Raw genomic sequence first — 21,338 nt, forward strand, 5'->3', positions numbered from 1 at the left:
TCTCTCTCTCTATGTCTCTCTCTTTTTAATCACAGCACTACTCAGCACTGGCTTTTGACAGTGCAAATATTAAATTTTTTTATTTCCCTTTGGATTTTATTAGAATTAGATCATTTACAGACACTATTACACTAAAAGCTTTGGTGGTTTTTTTTTTGTTTGTTTTCTTTTTTTAACCAAAGCACTGCTTAGCTCTGACTTCTGGTGGTGTCAGGGATTGAACCTGAGACCTCAGGCATGAACAAGTTTCAGTATGCTATCTCCCCACCTACACTGAATACAACTTCTAAAGTACAGCTAATAATTTATTTTGCTTTGTTCTTTCAAAATTCTGGATACACAAATCTATCTTGTAATTATTCATCATAGGAAACTCCTTTCATTATTTGCTTATATTACAATTACCTAATTACTTATTTAAGAGTAATTTCTTTTTATTCAGTCCGTTAGGGGAAAAAATGGAACAACTGGGGCCAGGAGGTGGTGCACTTGATTAAGCACACACATTACAGTGTGCAAGGTTCTGGGTTCAAGCCCATGGTCCCCACCTGGAAGGAGAATGTTTCAGGAGTGGTGAAACAGGACTACAGGTGTCTCTCTCCCTCTCTATCTCCTCCTCTCCTCTCAACTTCTCTGTCTCTATCAAATAAATAAAAATAATTTTAAAAGAATGGAACAACATATCTGCCTAGACCAATGGTTCCTTCTCTTCCTCTCTCTCTCTCTCTTTTCTCATTCATTTATTTATTCATTAGAAAGATAGGAGGAGAGAAAGAACCAAACATCACTCTGGTACATGTGCTGACAGGGATCGAATTCAGGACCTGATGGTTGAGAATCCAGTGCTTTATCCACTACGCCATCTACCACTCTTTTTTTTTTTTTTTTTGCCTCCAGGGTTATTGCTGTCCACCTGCACCACAAATCCACTGCTCCTAGAGGCTATTTTTTCCCTTTTGTTGCCATTGTTGTTTTGCAAATATTAATTTTATCACAAGAGGTAGTAGCCTTTCTTCACATCTTCTAGCAGGAATAAAATGGAGGAGTCCCATCTATGAAGCATACCAGATCCTGGCTTCAGATGCAGCTAATCTCTTTTTTCCCTCTTCCCTGATTTAGTACACTTCCGGAAACAAAACAGACAGCCTGCTGTGATGATATATACAGTAGCTGCCACACAGGCCAGCAGGAATCCAATGACATCCAAAGAGTGGTACTGGACCCAGGTGAGGTCATGGGCAGCTGGCCTCAAGTGCTTGGCTCCTTTGTGGCGCATGACAAACTCGATCCAGAAGACTGCTCGGTCTAGAGGCTTTACTGCCTGATCATGCTGAATCCTTGATAACTTCATGGCATTCTCTTTATACCTAGGAAGAAACACAGAAACAGAGACATTGAAGCGATGAGTTAACCCAAGTATATCATTCTACAAAACTTTACTGAAATCTTACACATATTGTTCAAAATGATTATTTGAAGTGTTTATGGCATGTATATTATTTGGAGCTTCATAGATAGTTTGATTTTTAAATTGGAATTTTATGATTTACAAATACATTTCAGACTTAAGAGGAAATAAAAGTGCTATATAAGCCATTGTAGGAAGTATATGTAAGATTGTGGTAATACATAGAATAATCTTACTGAAATATTTACAGGAGAATTATGATTACGAGTGAAATGTCTCCTCTGCAGTCACTGTTATTGTGGGTAACTTCTTTCTTCAACTTTTGTTTCCACCATTATATTCATAGATTTTCTTGAAGTATTCATCATTTTTATGGCATATCTTACTTAATTTTTGCATCTGAATTCTCATCCCAATTATAATAAATCCAAAAATATTTTTCTGTTTTTTAATACTTTATTTCTTTGTTGAATAGAGATGGAGAAATTGAAAGGGAAGAGTAAGATAGAGAGGGAGAGAGAGAGAGGGAGACACCTGCGGCACTGCTTGATTGCTTGTGAAGTAGGAACGTTCCAAGCTGCCCCAATATCAGGACCCATCTTCCTCAGGTGTAGCATAGAGTATATTGTTAAGCCTCTCTTCAGAGGGTGGAACATTGTCTACCATTGTTTATCCAAGTTAAGGGCAAGGTCCTATGGGGGCCCACAAATGGGTCTATTGTGTTGTACCTGATAGAAATGACCAGTAACGATGGAGAGATGGATTTCTTTGAGGTCTAGGCCCATCATGTCTCTTTGGGAATCTCAGGACGCCCCGATTAGGGACCCAGCTGATGGGGTGGCCTGATAGTGACTAAAGAGTCATTGTTAAAAGTATGCCAGTCTCTTGCCCTTATTCAGCTTTTGCAGTCCTTGCTTTCATAATGTTAGCTTTGGAGTGAGGGAGAGAACTGTAATAGGAAGTAGTTGAGGAGGGTATCTAAGTCTAAGTAGACACTATTTCATTATGAACATTATACTGACTCACTACAGACTATTGTGTATTTTTGCTTTTAGGTATATATTTTGCCCTAATTTGTGGATACATGTGAACAGATGCAGTGGTCATATAGGCTCCTAAGCTGAATATGGGCCCCAGATCACATCACATTGATGGGGTTTATAGTCAACAATATTTATACACCTTTCCCATATTAGGGAGATACTCTCTTCCCTGACCCAGCTTTCTTGTCCTGGTTCGAACACCCGGCTCCCACCTGCTGGGGAGTTGCTTCACAAGCGGTGAAGCAGGTCTGCAGGTGTCTTTCTCTCCCCTCTCTGTCTTCCCCTCCTCTCTCTATTTCTCTCTGTCCTATCTAACAATGACAACATCAATAACAACAACAATAATAAATACAACAATAAAACAACAAGGGCAACAAAAGGGAATAAATAAATATTTAAAAAATTAATAAAATTAATTAAATAATAAATAAAATAAAAAGATGATGGGGTACAGGTAGGAAAAAAGAAATCTCACATGTTAATTTCCTGTGATCCACACCTGAAATCTTTATAATGTTATAATACAATGATGTTTCAGTAAGAAATATGATTTTAATAGTTTCAGTGTATAGTTAGCTGATATCATTGAGGCTAAAATCTAACTTTGAAATAAATGATTAAAAATAGATTTATGATCAGTTATGTCACAGTAATAATTTTATATTGAAATTTCAAAGATAGAAAACTCATAGTTACCTATGAGACTAAACCCATCTACAAATATTATCAATGAAAATTTGGTGATACTCACGAAGGGTCATTAATTACTGTCTTCAGTGCACTGAGCAAGTCTTTGCTTGACATGGTGTCCAAGTTCAAACCCACAGCGGCTCCCTTTGCCTTCATATGAGCGATGTTGTCAGGTTGATCAGCAAACAGAGGAATGCCCACCATAGGGACCCCATGGTAGATGGCTTCGTAGATGCCATTGGTTCCACCATGAGTTATAAAAGCTTTGGTTTTTGGATGACCTAAAATGAGGTGGACTTTAGGAAATTATGAACTATAATTCTGAGAAATAAATGAAAGTGAACATTTTATGTCACCAAGAGAGACAGTAAATGATTCAGTGCACAAGTTCATTTATCTATTGCAATCTCAAAGAAAATGTGATTTAATTTGCTAGTCCAGTAAATGAAGAAATCTTATAACATGAAAATTGAATACACAAATACCAGATGAATAGACTAAAGAGATCATTCTAGGTAAAAGAAATATCATGTATGTGTATAAATAAGGAAACAGTGATGGCATATAAGAACAGAATGTCTTTGATATGTTGACTCTCTTAAATGCTTAGACCAGGGAGAACAGAAGCAACCGGTAGCCCAGCGATACAAAAATAATGTCAAAGGGCATAAATTATGGTGATGTTGTGTATAATACAGCAAATCCTAACAAAGGTATATTTCAAAGTCAGTGCAATTGCCAGATAATGTGATTATAGCAATAACTATCTATTGTCTTCTTAAACCCTAAGACAGCAGGAACCTCCTGTTTCCTCTTTAAAGCCTATTATTTCCCCAGTCCTGGAACCTCTAGGGTGGGGCTCACTTTCCTGCATGCTTCTCTCAATTCATACCAAATGATGTTGCATCCACCGATCCAAACCTAATCAACGCAATGAGTACCACCTCAGCATGCTTCACTTCAGACTGTTTCCGGATTCATCAGGCATGGAATGTCAACCCTTCACCCTAATTACTCGGGTGAGACCTTTTTTGATAATATTTTCAGGAACAACTCCCCCCCCCCCCCCCCCACACACACACACTCTTCATCTGTACTATTCCAGCCTTTAGGTCCATGATTGATCAACAATTTGTTTGGCTTTTATGTGAACTCTCTTTTCAACATCCAGGTTCCATATGCTAGCATGATGCCAACCAGACTTTCTGGACACACAACCCCACCAATGTTTCCTGGAGCTGTGCTTCCCCAGAGCCCTTCCCCACTAGAGAAAGAGAGAGACAGGCTGGGAGGACGGATCAACCTGTCAATAGCCATGTTCAGTGGGGAAGCAGTTACAGAAGCCAGACCTTCCACCTTCTACATCCCACAGTGACCTTGGGTCCATACTCCCAGAGGGTTCAAGAATAGGGAAGGTTCAAGAATCAGGGAAGGGGATGGGATACAGAGTTGTTGTGGTGGGAATTCTGTGAAGCTGTACCCCTTTTATCCGATGGTTTAGTAAATGTTTCCTTTTTATAAATAAAAATTTTTAAAAAAGAACAGAATGTCTTAAACAGTGAAACCACCTTGTCTAACATGCAAGAAATGTGACAGTATTGGCATTAGAAATAGAGAAATTATATATATATATTTATATATATGATGTACATTGCAGCTTTACAAAACTGATTTTTTTCAGCAATAAATGAAGAGTTAGTGACAATAGAGTAGGGGTTGTTGGTTTTCTTTTTCTTTTTTTTCTTCAGAGTTATTGCCTGAGCTCAGTGTAGGAACTACAAATCCACTGCTTATGGAGGCATTATTAAAAAAAAAAATGGATAGGACATAGAGGCATTGAAAGAGGAAGAGGAGATAGAAAGATAGAGAGAAAGAAACCTGCAGACCTGCTTCAGTACTTGTGACGTGCCCCCTCTGCAAGTGGGGTGCCAGGGACTCTAGCCTTGATCCTTGCATGGATCCTTGTTCTTAGCACTATGGGTACTTAGTCAGGTGCACCACTGCCTGGTCCCAGAATGGTTATTTTTCTATGGTGCTAAGAACCTATTTGAAAAAGCAAAAACAAATAGCAATGAAATGGGAGAACTAAGAGAGAGAAAATCCTGGAACTTGAAACTTTTACTATGAAAATAATTACACCTAAAATAGAGATATTTTAATTCTGACTTTAAGAGAAATGACTATAATGTGTTGTCAAGTGTTACATCTTACACATACATACACATCTTACATCTCCCACAATACTTGAAAATAAATATAATAGGGAGTTGGGCGGTAGCATAGCCTGTTAAGCGAAGGTGGCACAAAGTACAAGGACCAGCATAAGAATCCCGGTTCGAGCCCCAGGCTCTCCACCTGCAGGGGAGTCACTTCACAGGTGGTGAAGCAGGTCTGCAGGTGTCTGTCTTTCTCTGCCCCTCTCTGTCTTCCCCTCCTCTCTTTTCCATTTCTCTCTGTCTTATATAGCAATGATAACATCAACAACAGCAACAGTAATAAGCTACAACAATAAAAAACAAGGGCAACAAAAGGGAATAAACAAATAAGTATATAAAAAAAGAACTTTAAAAAAAGAAAGAAAATAAATATAACAAAACCAAAATTTACTTTTGAATCCTTTCATTAGTAAATGGTCAATACTTTTGTTTTCTTGTGAACTGTTGTTAGAGTGATCTCATTTCAGTTTTTTTTTTCTTCCAGAATCTTACCAAGAAGGTCATTCTGGGGAAGCCACTTAAACAGCCGAGTATTTTTTCCTAACGTGTCTGGTTTCTTGCCTTCAAACCTCCATAGTACCTAATAGGGAGAAAAAGGTGTCTTATTCCAATGGACAAATTCAGTTTTACCATGCTCTAATTCTAAAAAGAAAAGGAAAATAAGTGACAAAAATAAAATCCATTGAAACAACAGTGTTACTGTTATTTTTTTTATTGTTAGAGACAGAGAAGGCAGAGAGACAGAGCGGGTGAAAGAAACCACAGCACTGAAGTTTCCTTCACTGTGGTGGGGGCTGGGCTCCAACCTGAGGCCTGTGCAGAGCAGAACAGAACACTATGCACATGAACTATTTCACATGCACATTTATTGTTAATTAAAAACTCCCTTTGTGCTGTGTTCATATTTAATTTGTATAAGTTAGTTTAATATTCAAGAATATCTACCACCACCACACCTGAACTTTTTATTTTTTATAATATTTATTTATTTTCACTTTTGTTGCCCTTCTTTTTTATTGTTGTTGCCATTATTATTGTTGTTATTATTGATGATGTCATTGTTAGATAGGACAGAGAGAAATGGAGAGAGGAGGGGAAGACAGAGAAGGGGAGAGAATGATAGACACCTGCAGACCTGCTTCACCGCCTGTAAAGTGACACCCCTGCAGGTGGGGTGCCAGGGCTTGAACAGGGATCCTTATCCAGTTCCTTGGGCTTCCTGTCACATGTGCTCAACCCGCTGCACTACTGCCCGACTCCCTACTCCTGAACTTTCTATAATCACATCCTTTACAGATTGAACTGACATTAATAGTTGTACACTGTCAGGGTGGCTCATCTAACCTTTTGTGGAATCTGTGCAAGGCCTGATGCAATCATGTTGGCAGTCTCCTCTGACATGTTTCTGACCATTGATCCCAGAGTAAAGACCACAATGCCGTTTTCTCCAGAGCTCTGAACAAACTGTTCCATTTCCTGTGAAGAGATAATGTACTCCATCATAAGAGAACAACAGGATAGCACACAGTAGTGAAAAGATTACTAGAACAAGTTAAATGAGGACATCATATATTTCAAGAGTTTTCAAAGTAGTAATTTTACAATTGCAGTAATACATGCGTGATATAATTTATCATTTAACACTTTCTCAGTGCTCATTTCTGTATTCTTAAGGATAGTCCTGTTCTTGTGCAGTCTCTGCATTGTTAATGTTGTAAAACTGAAATTCTATAAACATTAAATTTTAATTGTATACTTCCTCCTTTAGAACCATCATTCTGTTTTCAGTGTCTATGAATCTGACACCTCATATAATTGGAATTGTAGAGTTTCGGAGTGTTTCGTGCCACTTGGCATAATGCAGCGAAATTTGTTCTTGCTCGAGAATGTAGTAAAGTCTTCCTCCTCTTAAATACTGAGTAATATGCCATGGTATTTATATAATCACTTCTTTTTTTTTTTTTTTTTTACTATATACAACTAATCAAGAAAGTTAATGAACAATCCTGAGCAAGAGATGTTTTTTGACAATATAGACCCAGACTTTTGATTAACACTGTTTTAACAGATTATATGTTTACTAGATGGAAGAATATATCATGATCTTGTTCATAAAGTTTTAAAATCTTTATTTATTGGATAAAGACAACCAGAAATGGAGAGGAGAGGGGAGATAGGGTAGGAAAGAGACAGAGAGACACCTGCAGCCCTGCTTCACCAGAGTGAAGCTTTTCTTCTGAAGGGGACCAGGAGCTTGAATTCGGGTCCTTATGCATTGCAACATGTGTGGTCAAACAGGTGTACGATCACCTGGATCCCACCAGGACCTTTTTTTTTTCTCTTAATAGCTTTGTTTTATGCCATATGTTTTTCTTGAATCACATGCTCTATCTAGGTAATATTTCAATAGTTTCCCTACTGTGTGAGATGGTTTCTATACTATTATAATAACAATAATCTCTCATTAAAAATTTTGTTTAATCGCAGCACTGCTGTACTCTGGCTTTTGTTATTATGGGGGACTGAATCTGAGACCTTGGAGCCACAAATAAGAGAGTCTCTCTCTCTCTCTCTTTTTAAATTTTATCAGTTATTTATTATTGATTTAAAAAAAATTGAGATAACATGTGTATAATTTCACACCATTCCCAGCACCACAATTTTGTGTTACCATTCCCTCCATTGGAAACTGCAGAAGTTCTCCTAAGGTTACAGATATAGGTGTCAACCTCTCTTGTTATATATATTTGGCATTTTTTTTATGGTCCTTCCTTTGCTCCTTTACTTTCTTTTTAATTACTTAATTTATTTATTTTCCCTTTTGTTGTCCTTGTTTTTTATTGTTGTTATTGATGTTGTCATTGTTAGGACAGAGAGAAATAAAGAGAGGAGGGGAAGACAGAGCAGTGGATAGAAAGATAGATACCTGCAGACTTGCTTCACCACCTGTGAAGGGACTCCCCTGCAAGTGGGGAGCCGGGGGCTTGAACCGGTATCCTTATGCCTGGCCTTGCACTTCGCGCCATTTGCGCTTAACCCACTGTCCTACCACCCGACTCCATCTTTTCTTTTTTTTAAATTTAGTTTGTTTATAAAATAAAAAAAGAGAAAATATTGACAAAACCATAGAATAAGAGGGGTTAAACTTCACACATTTCCCACCACCAGAGTTCCATATCACATCCCCACAAGAGAGTCTCTTTGCATAACTATTATGCTATCACCCCCAACCAATAATAATCTCTAGCAACAAACTGATCAATAGTGTGGACTGATTTTTCTCATTTTCTGACATACTGGCAAAGACAACTCAGTCTTGTTTTGAGAACATTTAGTACAATGCATTAAAATGATTCAAAGAAATGTAAGGAATACATTCACTGTAAATTTTATATATTTTTGTTCTAATGTTTATTTTCATACTGTTTATATATGTGTGGCATATATCTAGAAAATGATAAGTATTCAAATTATGTTTCACTAAATACAAGATTGTCTTATTATGTTCACTAAATGCAAATTATTTAATCATTTTGGAAATATAGCACAGATCCAATATGTACTTGAATAAATGATAAATATGGTTATTGTATGTTGGTTATTTTACCTACTAGCTTCATTAATATATATTATGAGGTCAGACTCTAATGTAAGTATCATGATGCCAATTATCATTTTTCTTCTCTCAATAAAGTATAAATATTATGGGTGAGAGTATGAAAATAAAAAGCAAGTAGTTTTCTATAACTATCATCTTTGTAGTACAATAATAAGGCCATGTCTATCTGATTGATTTGAACACAAGTATTGTTTGGCCACAAATGTTAACAATTTCTATTAGTATTATTGTGATTGAGGTATTCATTTTTCTTCTCCAAGATCTACCACATTTAAGTTTAGTTTGATGTTCAGGGAGAAGTACTGAGAGAACAGAGTTTGTTTGATTCTTCAATAAACATTGACATAAGACCTTCCTGAAATCAACCTTCTTCCATGCATGCATGAAATCGATAGCTACATGGGATGCATTTCTCTCTCTCTCTCTCTTTAATTTCTAGATTAGGGAATTAATGTTTTACATTCGACAGTAAATACAATAGTTTGTACATGCATAACATTTCCCAACCCCTACAAAGTCCTTTGTCATCCTTTGTTGGACCTGTATTCTCCCCACCCCCACCCCCACCCCAGAGTCTTTTACTTAGGTGCAACATGCCAATTCCAGTTCAGGTTCTACTTGTGTTTTCTCTTCTGATCTTGTTTTTCAACTTCTGCCTGAGAGTGAAATCCATTTATTCCAGGTTCTCTAGCTTGGTGGCATATATTTGTTCATAGAAGCCTCATATGATATGTTGAATTTCTGTGGTGTCTGTTGTGATATCTCCTCTTTCATTTATGATCTTATTTATTTGAGTCTTCTCCCTTTTTTCTTTTGTGAGTCTGGCTAAAGGTTTGTTGATTTTGTTCACTCTTTCAAAGAACCAACATTTACTTTCACTGATCTTTTGTATAGTTTTCTTATTTTCAATGTTATTGATATCTGCCCTAACTTTAGTGATTTCTGTCCTTCTGGTTGCTTTAGGGTTCCTTTGTGCTTCTTCTTCTAGGTCTTTAGGATGTGCAATCAGGCTGTAAGGTCGTTTATTTGAACTTCTTCTTGTTTTTAATATGTGATTGTAGATATGAGTTTCTCTCTCAGCACACCTTAAGGACTTAGAGGAAGAGGAAAAAAGGAACCCTAAAGCAACCAGAAGGATAGAAATCACTAAAATTAGAGCAGAAATGAACAACATCGAAAATAAGAGAATCATAAAAAAGATCAGTGAATCCAAATGCTGGTGCTTTGAAAAATTAAACAAGACTGACAAATCCCTAGCCAGATTCACTTAAAAAAAAAGAGAGAGAGAAAAAAAAAGAGAGAAGACTCAAATTCATAGAATTGTAAATAATAGAGGAGATAACACAACTGACACCAAAAAACCCAGAAAATCATGTGAAACTTCTATGAAGAACTATATGCCACCAAGGCTGAAAATCTGGAAGAAATGGAAGATTTCCTAGGAACATAAAACCAAGAAGAACTACAAAACCTAAATGCAAAAAAAAAAAAAAAAAAGAAAGAAAAGAAAAAAGAAACATATGTCCTTCCAAAACAGAACCAAGAAGAACTACAAAACCTAAATACATTAATCACAGACAAAGAAATCAAACAGTTATTAAGAATCTCCCCAACAACAAAATTCCTGGACTAGATGGCTTCACAAACGAATTCTACAAAACCTTCAGGAAACAGTTAATATCCATACTTCTAAAGCTTTTCCATAAGATTGAAGAAACAGGAAGACTTCTTTTCACCTTCTGTGAAGCCAACATCACCCTGATACCAAAAGCAGATAGGGACACAACAAAAAAGGAAAACTACAGACCAATATCTCTGATGAACATAGATGCCAAAATATTAAACAAGAACTTGGCCAACCGGATATAGCAGCATATCAAAAAGATTGTTCATCACAACCAAGTGGGATTTATCCTGGGAATGCAAGGCTCATTCAACAGATGTAAGTCAATAAATATCATTTACCACATCAATAAAAGCAAAGCCAAAAACCACATGATTATCTCAATAGATGCAGAGAAAGCCTTTGACAAAATCCAACACCCATTCATGCTCAAAACTCTACAAAAAATGGGAATAGATGGGAAATTCCTCCACATAGTGGAATGCATATATAGCAAACCTACAGCCAACATCATACTCAATGGACAGAAGCTGAAAACATTCCCCCTCACATCCAGGATTAGACAGGGCTGTCCACTATCACCATTAATCTTCAACATAGTGTTGGAAGTTCTTGCCATAGCAATCAGGCAAGAGAAAGAAATCAAAAGAATACAGATTGGAAGGGAAGAAGTCAAACTCTCACTATTTGCAGATGATATATTAGTATACATAGAAAAACCTAAAGAATCCAGCAGAAAACAACTGGAAGTTATTAGGCAATATAGCAAGGCGTCAGGCTACAAAATCAATGTACAAAAATCAGTGGCATTTCTTTATGCAAACACTGAAACTGTAGAAGAAGACATCCAGAAATCACTCCCATTCACTGTTGCAGCAAAATCAATACAATATCTAGGAATAAACCTGACTAAAAAAGTGAAAGAATTGTATACTGAAAACTACAAGTCACTATTCAAGGAAATAGAAACTGATACCAAGAAATGGAAAGACATCCATGCTCATGGATAGGAAGAATAAATATCATCAAAATGTATATTCTCCCCAGAGCAATATACAAATTTAATGAAATACCCATCAAAGTTCCACTAAGCTTCTTTAAGACAATAGAACATAAATTACCATCATTTACCTGGAACCAGAAAACACCTAGAACTCCCAAAACCATCTTGAGGAAAAGAAACAGAAATGGAGGCATCACACTCCCAGATTTCAAACTAAATTAGAAGGCCATCATCATCAAAACAGCCTGGTACTGGAACAAAAATAGGCACACAGACCAGTGGAACAGAATTGAAAGCCCAGAACTAAATCCCCACACCTATGGGCATCTAATCTTTGATAAGGGGCCCCAAAGTATTAAATGGAAGAAGGAGGATTTCTTCAATAAATGGTGCTGGGAAAACTCGGTTGAAACATGCCAAAGAGTGAAAATGAACCACCTTATCTCATCAGAAACAAAAATCAACTGCAAATGGATCAAGGACCTGGATGTTAGACCTGAAACTGCCAAGTACTTAGAGGAAAACATTGGTGGGACACTTTCCCACCTAAACCTCAAGGACATCTTTGATGGAACAAACCCAATTACAAGGAAGACTAACTCAGAAACATACCAATGAGACTATATCAAATTGAAAAGTTTCTGCACAGCCAAAAACTATCACACAAACAAGGAGACCCCTACAGAATGGGAGAAGATCTCCACATGCCATACATCAGACAAAAGACTAATCACCAAAACATACAAAGAGCATAGCAAAGTTAGCACCAAAAAAGCAAATGACCCCATCCAAAAATGGGCAGAGAATATGAACATAACATTCTCTACAGAAGAGATCCAAAAGGCCAACAGACACATGAAAAATTGCTCAGGCCGCTGATTGTCAGAGAAATGCAAATAAAGAGAACATGGAGATACCACCTCACTCCTGTGAGAATGGCATATATCAAAAAGGACAGCAGCAACAAATGGGGACAGAGGAACCCTTCTGCACTGTTGGTGGGAATGTAAGCTGGTCCAGCCTCTGTGGGGAGCAGTCTGGAGAACTCTCACAAGGCTAGACATGGACCTTCCATATGATCCAGTAATTCAGCTCTTGGGGATATACCCCAAGGACTCCATAACATCCAACCAAAAGATATTTGTACACCTATGTTCATAGCAGCACAATTCATAATAGCTAAAACCTGGAAGCAACCCAGGTGCCCAACAACAGATGAGTACCTGAGAGAGCTATGGTATATATAAACACAATGAAATACTATGCAGTTATTAAGAACAATGAACCCACCTTCTCTGACCCATCTTGGACAGAGTTAAAAAGAATTATGCTAAAAGAGCTAAATCAGAAAGATAAAGGTGAGTATGGGATGATCCCACTCATCAACAGAAGTTGAGAAAGAAGAACAGAAAGGGAAACTAAAAGTAGGATCTGACTAAATTGAGAGCAGGGCACCAAAGTAAAAACCCTGTGGTGAGTGTGAGGGTGGATATTTGACTTCCTGGGGTAGTGGAGGAAGGTGTGGGGGTTGAGGGCTGGGGTAGGACACAGTCTTTTGTTAGTGGGAATGGTGTTTATGTAAACTCCTATTAATTTGTAGCCATATAAATCTCTATTTAATTAATATGAGGAGGGAAAAATTGACTGTATGTCTCAAACTTTTTAAAGCACAGATTGAGTCTTTTTATTACACAGGCTGAGTCTTTGATATGTTGACTCTCTCAAAAGCCTAGACCAGGGAGAACAGAAACAACCAATGGCACAGCTATATACAAATAATGTCAAATGAGATAAATTATGGTGATGTTGTGTATGATATAGCAAATTCTAACAAAGGTATTTTTCAAAGTTAACCGAATAACCAAACAATGTGATTATAACGATAACTATCTATTGTCTTCTTGAACCTAAGACATCAGGAACCTCAGACTTCCACTATAGAACCTATATTTCCCGCAGTCCTGGAACCTTAGGGTGGGGCTCACTTTCCTGCATGCTTCTCTTCATTCATACCAAATAATATTGCATCTGCTGATCCTAACATAAGCAACGCAATGAGCACCACCTCAGCATGCTTCACTTCAGACTGTCTAGAGACTTTATGTGTGGAATGACAACCCTTCAGCTTCATTAGTTGGGTGAGACCTTTCCTTTCATACTATTCTCTAAATCCATTCCAGGTGGGTCAGTTCCCAACAAAGTCCCAAAACCTAGAGATAGACCAGGTCCCCTGAGATAGAGCATATGTTCACACGTATCCATAAACTAGGGCAAAATATATACCTAAAAGCAAAAGTAAACAATAGTCTGCAGTGAGTACCCCCCAATACCTCATCTGCACTATTCCAGCCTTTAGGTCCATGATTATTCAACAATTTGTTTGGCTTTATATGTTAACTCTCTTTTCAGCCGCCAGGTTCCAGAGGCCAGCATGATGCTGACCAGACTTCCCTGGACAGATGACCTCACCAATGTTTCCTGGAGCTCCACTTCCCTAGAGCCCCACCCTACTAGGGAAAAAGAGAGGCAGGCTGGGAGTATGGATGGACCAGTCAATGCCCATGTTCAGCTGGGAAGCAATTACAGAAGCCAGACCTTTCACCTTCTGCATCTCACAATGACCTTGGGTCCATACTCCCAGAAGGATAAATAATGGGAAAGTTATCAGGGGAGGAGATGGGATACAGAGATCTGCTGGTGGGAATTGTGTAGAGTTGTACCCCTTTTGTCTTCTGGTTTTTTAATGTCTCCTTTTTTAAATAAATAAAAAAATAAAAAGAAAAAAGAAAAAGGAATCAATAATACATTTTACTGTTGTTACAATTAGGACATAAGTTAAGGATATTATGGTAAATGAAATAAGCAGGAAAAAAATGTAAAATTCCCCCCTTTTTATCAGAAGGAAACAAAAATGAATAACAGCAGGAACAAAAAAAGTATCAAAACTCTGACCACAGAAATATCAGAAAAGAGGTGGAGGTGAGATATTGGTAGGTTAAAGGAGCTAAGTACTTGGCTTAGAAGGTAACTGGCATATGAGGTGGATGTGGACTATATAGCTGTAACTATTAGGTGTACATCCGGGGTATCTACAGTGATTTAATTAAAAATATGCCTACTAGTTATTTTCAAAATGGAGACCCACCCCAACTCCTCATATGCACTATTCCAGCCTTTAGGTTTATGATTAATCAACAATTTGTTTTACTTTATATGTTCACTTGCTTTTTGACCACTAGATACTAGATGCTAGCATGATGTCAACCAGACTTCCCTGGACAGACAACCCCATAAATGTGTCCTGTAGCTCAGCCTCCCAGCGCCCCACCCCACTAGGGAAAGAGAGAGACAGTCTGGGACTATGGATTGACCCGTCAAAGCCCATGTTCAGTGGGGAAGCCAGACCTTCCACTTTATGCATCCCACAATGACCTTGGGTCCATACTCCCAGAGGGATAAAGAATAAAAAAGCTATCAGGGGACGGGATGGGATACAGAGATCTGGTGGTAGGAATTGTGTGGAATTGTACTCCTCTTATCCTATGGTTAAGCATGAGGTCCTAAATTCAATCCCCGGCAGCACATGTACCATAGTGATGTCTGTTTTTTTCTCTCTTTCCTATCATTTGTCGTGAATCAATAAATAAAACCTTAAAAAAAAAGAAAGTGAAATGTGGACTGTTCAAGGTATATAGTCTCAAAAGCAAAAGAGTCTGGTCAGGTGGTAGGAAAGGGGTTCTTCACTGTAAACTAAGTTCCCAAAAGAAAAAAAAATCTTATACAAATAGAACACTACTATGTTGCTTTAGCAGGTCACCTGCCAACAATTCTTGTTGTATTAAATATTGTATTTTAAAATTAAAAATGTTTATGCATGACATTAAGGCTTCCAGACGAGTATTTTCATTCAGTTAGAGAGACAGAGGCACAGGGAGAAGAGAGACACTATAACACTGAAATATCTCCAATGTCTTAATATTAATAACCTTAATAATGAAGTGATGGTAAGTGAACGTTGAGCTTCATCTAAACATGTTGTGAGTACACATCTTTGTTTCTGAGGAAAAGTTTTCCTTTTAAGATAGAATACTTAGAGTTCTATGAAGACTAGGAACGTTCCAAGCTGCCCTAATTTCATAACCCATCTTCCTCAGGGGTAGCATAGAATATGTTGTCCAGCCTCCCTTCAGAGGATGGAACATTATCTACTACTGTTGATCCAAGTTGAGGGCAAGGTCCTATGAGGCCCACAAAGGGGTCTATTGTGTTGTTCCTGATATAGATGACCGGTAACAATGGAGAGAGGGATTTATTCAAGGTCTAGGGCCATCATGTCTGTTTGGGAATCTCAGGACTCCCTGAATAGGCCCCCAGCTGATGGGGTGGCCTGATAGTGACTAAAAAGTCATTGTTAAAGTATGCCAGTCTGTTGCTCTTATTCAGCTTTTGTAGTCCTTACTTTGATAAGGTTAACTTTGGAGTGACTAAGGGAATTAAAATAGGAATAGGTGAAGAGGGTATCTAAGGCTAAGTAGACACTATTTCTTTATGAACTTTATAGTGTCATTTTAGGTCTCTCTACTTTACTTGGCTTGCTGCATATTTGGACTCACTGCAGACTATTGCTCGTTTTTGCTTTTAGTTATCTATCTTGCCCTAAATTATGGATACATGTGAACATATGCCCTATCTCATGGGACTTAGTCTATATCTAGGTTTTGGGACTTTGTTAGGAAGTGAATCACCTAAAATGGAATTAGAGAGTCCTATGAAAGGAAAGGCCTCACCTGAGTAATGAGGCTGAAGGGCTGACATTCCATGCCTGATGTCTCTGGACACAGTGTGAAGTCATTGTGAACTCAGATCTACAGGAATGCAGAGGTCACATAGACTTCTAAGCTTAATATAGGCCCCAGATGACATCAAATCAATGGGGTTTACAGTCAACAATATTTATGTATCTTTCCCATTTTTGGAAGCTACTCCCTTCCCTGATCCAGCTTTCTGGTCCCTTTTCCACCTATGACATCATCTCCCCAGACAATAACTTGGGTGCACTTGCATATCAGATTTCAGACTCAGAAAAAAAAAAAACTAGTATAGTATGGGTCCTTTGAATATAACTAAAATATTCCTACTAACTATTGACAAATCAGAGACCCCCACATCTTCATTTGCACTATTCCAGCCTCTAGGTTCATGATTAGTCAAAAATTTGTTTGGCTTTCTGTTAACACTTTTTTCAGCCACCAGGTTCCAGATGCTACCGTGATGCCAACCAGACTTCCCTGGGCAGATGACCCCACCAATGTGTCCTGGAGCTCTGCTCCCCAGAACCCCACCCCACTAGGGAAAGAGAGAGAGACAGGCTGGGAGTATGGATCAACCTGTCAATGCCCATGTTCAGTGAGGAAGCAATTACAGAAGCCAGACCTTCCACCTTCTGCACCCATAATGTCCCTTGGTCCATACTCCCAGAGGGATAAGAAATAGGAAAGCTTTCAGGGGAGGGGATGGGATACAGAGTTCTGGTGGTGAGAATTGTGTGGAGTTGTACCTCTCTTATTCTGTGGTTCTTGTCAGTGTTTCCTTTTTATAAATAAAAGTTATAAAACAATAATAATAAAAAAGAATACTATGATGAGACTTCAAGTAAAGAAAATGCCACAAACAGGAAGAGGTTACCTTCGGCAGGGGTTTGGCAGGTTTGCAGTGGAGCCCTCCTATAAATTCAAAGTTTGGCAAGAAAGGACGAGGAAATTCAAAATCCCAGTAGGTTCGAATGAGCCATATTTCAGCTTTCTTCATAGTCTCAAGTAATGTAGTGGGTCTGCCTGTAGCATAAAACAGTAGCAAAAGACAGAGGAGATACTAATATTGTGCTATGAATATGCCAGGTAATTTACTGCAAGGATCTTGGAATAAAGTAGTCAATAATGCTACATATATTAATACACATAGCTTCATGTATATGCAACTACTGAGTTGTCAGAAATGTCTTGATGCATTTTTGCATAGAAAGACAGAGAAAACTATGTCACAGCTTTTCTGACAAACCAACATAATATATGCATACAAATCACACATTATATATGTAGATCTTATATGTACAAAATACAAAGTGAGAAGAATTTTTGAGTGTGTGGGGCTGTGGTGCACTGAGTTAAGCACACCTATAACCAAGCCCAAGAAGCCAGAATAGAGCTCTGCTCCCCACTTTCAGAAGGTCTGAAGCAGGTCAGCAGGAAACTTTCTCTCCCTCTCTATCTCTCTGTCCTCTCTCAATTTCTCTCTATCACATCGAATAAAAAAGATAGAAAGAAAAAAAAAGAGACGTTTTTGAAAATTAATCTTTAGAAACTCTACTTAAAGAGGATGAAAAACTGGGAAGATGTGCCACTCCCTGAGGAAATGAATAAAGTACAGGGTACCTTCATCTCCTTCAGGAAGCAATATTCCCCCCTCCCATAGATCTTATAAGAGAAGTTCCTAGACCTGGACTCAGAAATAACTGTCTCTACATGAATGTACTTCAGTCTTCACTCTTTTTGTTACTTGTTTCTGAATAAGCTCATGCTGTTGGAATAGCACATTGCTTTTGTTTAAGGTCAACATTTTCATGTCTGATGTCTAATTGTGAAAGATTGCCTCAGGTAATATGGAAAAAATACTTAAACTAGATAAGGAATCCGATGAGAAATAAGCACAAACTTTTTCTAAATTCTTCACAGAAAGTTGTTCTAGAACTGTGTAACCCCCAGGACTGGGTGGTTGTGCACCTGCTTCAGGACACATATTAGAAGATGCAGGGACCTGGGCTCGAGCCCCCAGTCCCCACCTGCAAGGGGAAGGCTTTGTGAGTGGTGAAGCAGTGTTTCAGGTGTCTTTTCATCTCTCTCCTTCTCTGATTTCTCCTTCTGTCAGATTTCTGGTTGTCACTTTTCAATAAATGAATGAAGATAATTTTAAAAATTAAAGATTTACAAAACTCCTTAATCTCTGTGTGTGCATTAAGCTAGTCAATAAAGTTTTAATGCCATTTTCAGGGTTGAAAAATCAGCACAGCACATGGAATTTTGAAGGTAGTGAAACTACAGTGTATGAAACGTAATGGTGGATAATGTCATTACAAGTTGTTAAAAACCTTATCATGTGTAACACCATTACATTGCAGTGGACTCTCATGTAAATGTATGGACTTAAGAAGACTAAAGTGGCAGTGAAGTATCAACATTTATAGCAAGTGCACCAATCCATCAGTACATTTCAATAATGGAGAAGTCCATGGAGTTGTGTGACTTGAGGTTAGTGGAGAATCTCAACTTAGGACTGTGGACCTCATATTTCTGTATGAAATAAAGACTATTGCTGATGAATAAATGAGACTGGACATGGAATTTGTTCAATAGATAACAGTAGATCAAGCTGTGGTTTTAGACTTGTTGGAGATTCCTTTTAATGAGCCATATAGTTGTAAGTGAACCAATAATTTGAGCTTTTCTGTAACAGTTGTGAGGCTAGAGAACATTTTATATGTTAATTTCAACATCTCAGTTTCATCACCACTTTTAAATTCCAAGGTTAAGTTTAGATACTCTCTTTCAGGAACTTGGGATATAAGGGCATCATGCTACTAAATAAAACAGTACTTACCTAAGACATCACTATAAAAGGGATCCCATATCTTCTCATTTATGAATTGAAACCAGAAGTCAAAATAAAGAACATAAATCATGTTTTTGACCCTCTGCATGAATGACATATGATCATTTAGTTCAGATAAAACAACAGGCACATAAGCTGGTGGAAGGGGCATTCCTCCTTGATGCCGCTCCAGTGCATAGCCTGGAGTAAAGCGGAGAGTGTACATGAAAGGGACATTAAGCAGCTCACCCAGGAGCTCAGCACATGGAGTAATAGGATCTGAAAGAACAAGATCAAACTTTGATTCTTGTAGCTTCATCATGAGATTCTTGTTCAGAACTGCTTCTCTACAGAGCTTATAAACCACAGCATGAAATTTCCAACCTATTTCTTCCATAATTGAAAAATAAGACCAAAATGCATCTTTTGGCATCTTGTAGGTCCATGTATGAATCATTTCCATAAAAACATTGTTGAATTCATCTTTAGTGACTGATGTGGTGTAAGTCTCAAATTTAATAGCAGATTTTTTGTTGGGATCAATGAGAATGGAAGCCGAAGATGTCAGAACAGTCACTTCATGACCTCTCTGGACAAGCTCATCTAGGATTGTCTTGATGTTCATCCAATGACTGTATTCTGTGGGCCACACCAGCACCTTTCCACACTTCCCAGAGCTAAAGTAACAAGCCACTTGTAGCAGCAGAAGAACAAAAGTACACTTCATCGGCATCTTGGTGGAATAAGATTCTTCTTTGCAAACACCTGTACCTTTTTGCTATTGCAAATGCTTATATCCATAAAGAAATCAGGAAGTTAAAATGTAACTGCCACTCTGTTACATATTTACATAGTATGAACATCCAAAGTATTTAGGTAGATATCAGACTGGGAAACAGGAAAGTAAGAGGGTTGGGCAGTCATCTACTAGGTCAAGCACACATAATATTATGCACAAGGTCCCTGGCAAGGACTTAGGATCCAGCCCCCACTCCCCATACCCCATCTGCAGCAGGGATGCTTCACAAGCTGTGATTCAGGCCTGCAGGTGTCCATCTTTTTCTCTTCCCTCTCTTTCTCCCTTTACTCTCTTAATTTCTCTCTGTCCTATCTAATAAAGAAGAGGAAAAAAAGTAAAAGAAGAAGAAATGGTCAAACAGCAGTAGTGATTTTGTAGTGCTGGCACCAAGCCCTGGCAATAACCTCAGTGGCAACTGAAAAAAGGGTGTGGAGAGGTAGGTGACTTCATGTGTACACAAATTTTGTTTAATATCTATTTTCATATTAAAATATTGTTGTCCCATTATAATTGAAGACCTTGCACATACTGGTCACTATCTTATCTGTATAATTTTCAATTAATGAACTAGGATTCCAGAGATAGCTCATATTCCATTGTGTACATATTATCACCAGGCTCATGTCCCTAGTCCCCACTTGCAGGGTTGGGGGGAGCTTCATGAGTGGTAGATCATTTATGGCAAGTGTCTCTCCCTCTTATTCTACATCTTTCATTATGATAAAAATAGAAATAAAAAAATAGGCCACTGGGAATAGTGGAATCATTGTGCAGGTACCCTGAGATACCCAGATGGTGAAAACCAAAGAAACATCATGCAAATGTTAGAGATTGGTCTTCTGACTGACAAACTGGATCAGAGTTCTTGATTTTGATAGTTCAACAAAAGGTCTTGCTTTGTTTTTGTTTCGTGTATATGTCTGTGCATTTAAGAGTGATACTGGGAGAGAGACTAGAAAACCCTTCCTGCATTTGTGAGGTTTCCCTTTCATTTTTTGTTTTTCTGGGTGGTTTTAGAAATAGAACCCAGGGCTTTCTGCATGTAGGCCATTCACTCTACTTCTAATGTCTTCTCTGACTCCTTGCTTTGCTTTTATAAGATCCTTGCTTATATACATTTCAATAGCCACCTGACATCTACTTAACTTAATATTTCCTGGAGGATTTTGTTAACAATCTAGTTTTGTTTACTACAAAGTGCTCTCTCATGAACATGTCCTGTAAGTGTGACAAAGGTACTTTTTTTTTTTTTCTGAACTCTTCACAAATCTAGCTAGTTTACATTCTCATCC

The 21,338-nt window shown here is 38.0% G+C and overlaps 1 protein-coding gene across 1 annotated transcript; it reads right to left on the reverse strand.

Annotated features, from left to right (window-relative positions):
• Positions 1-960: 960 nt before the first annotated feature.
• On the reverse strand, positions 961-19,985 carry LOC132537529 (UDP-glucuronosyltransferase 2B31-like). The gene is made up of 6 exons (XM_060187819.1): positions 19,257-19,985; positions 17,289-17,437; positions 6,702-6,833; positions 5,850-5,937; positions 3,203-3,422; positions 961-1,367 (listed from the first exon to the last, which is right to left on the reverse strand). Exons 1-6 carry the CDS (start codon positions 19,978-19,980, stop codon positions 1,088-1,090), a joined length of 1,593 nt encoding a protein of 530 aa, XP_060043802.1. The 5' UTR covers positions 19,981-19,985; the 3' UTR covers positions 961-1,087.
• Between the last annotated feature and the right edge of the window lie 1,353 nt (positions 19,986-21,338).

The sequence above is a fragment of the Erinaceus europaeus genome, chromosome 3, assembly GCF_950295315.1.
Source record: "Erinaceus europaeus chromosome 3, mEriEur2.1, whole genome shotgun sequence".
Classification (NCBI taxonomy): domain Eukaryota; kingdom Metazoa; phylum Chordata; class Mammalia; order Eulipotyphla; family Erinaceidae; genus Erinaceus; species Erinaceus europaeus.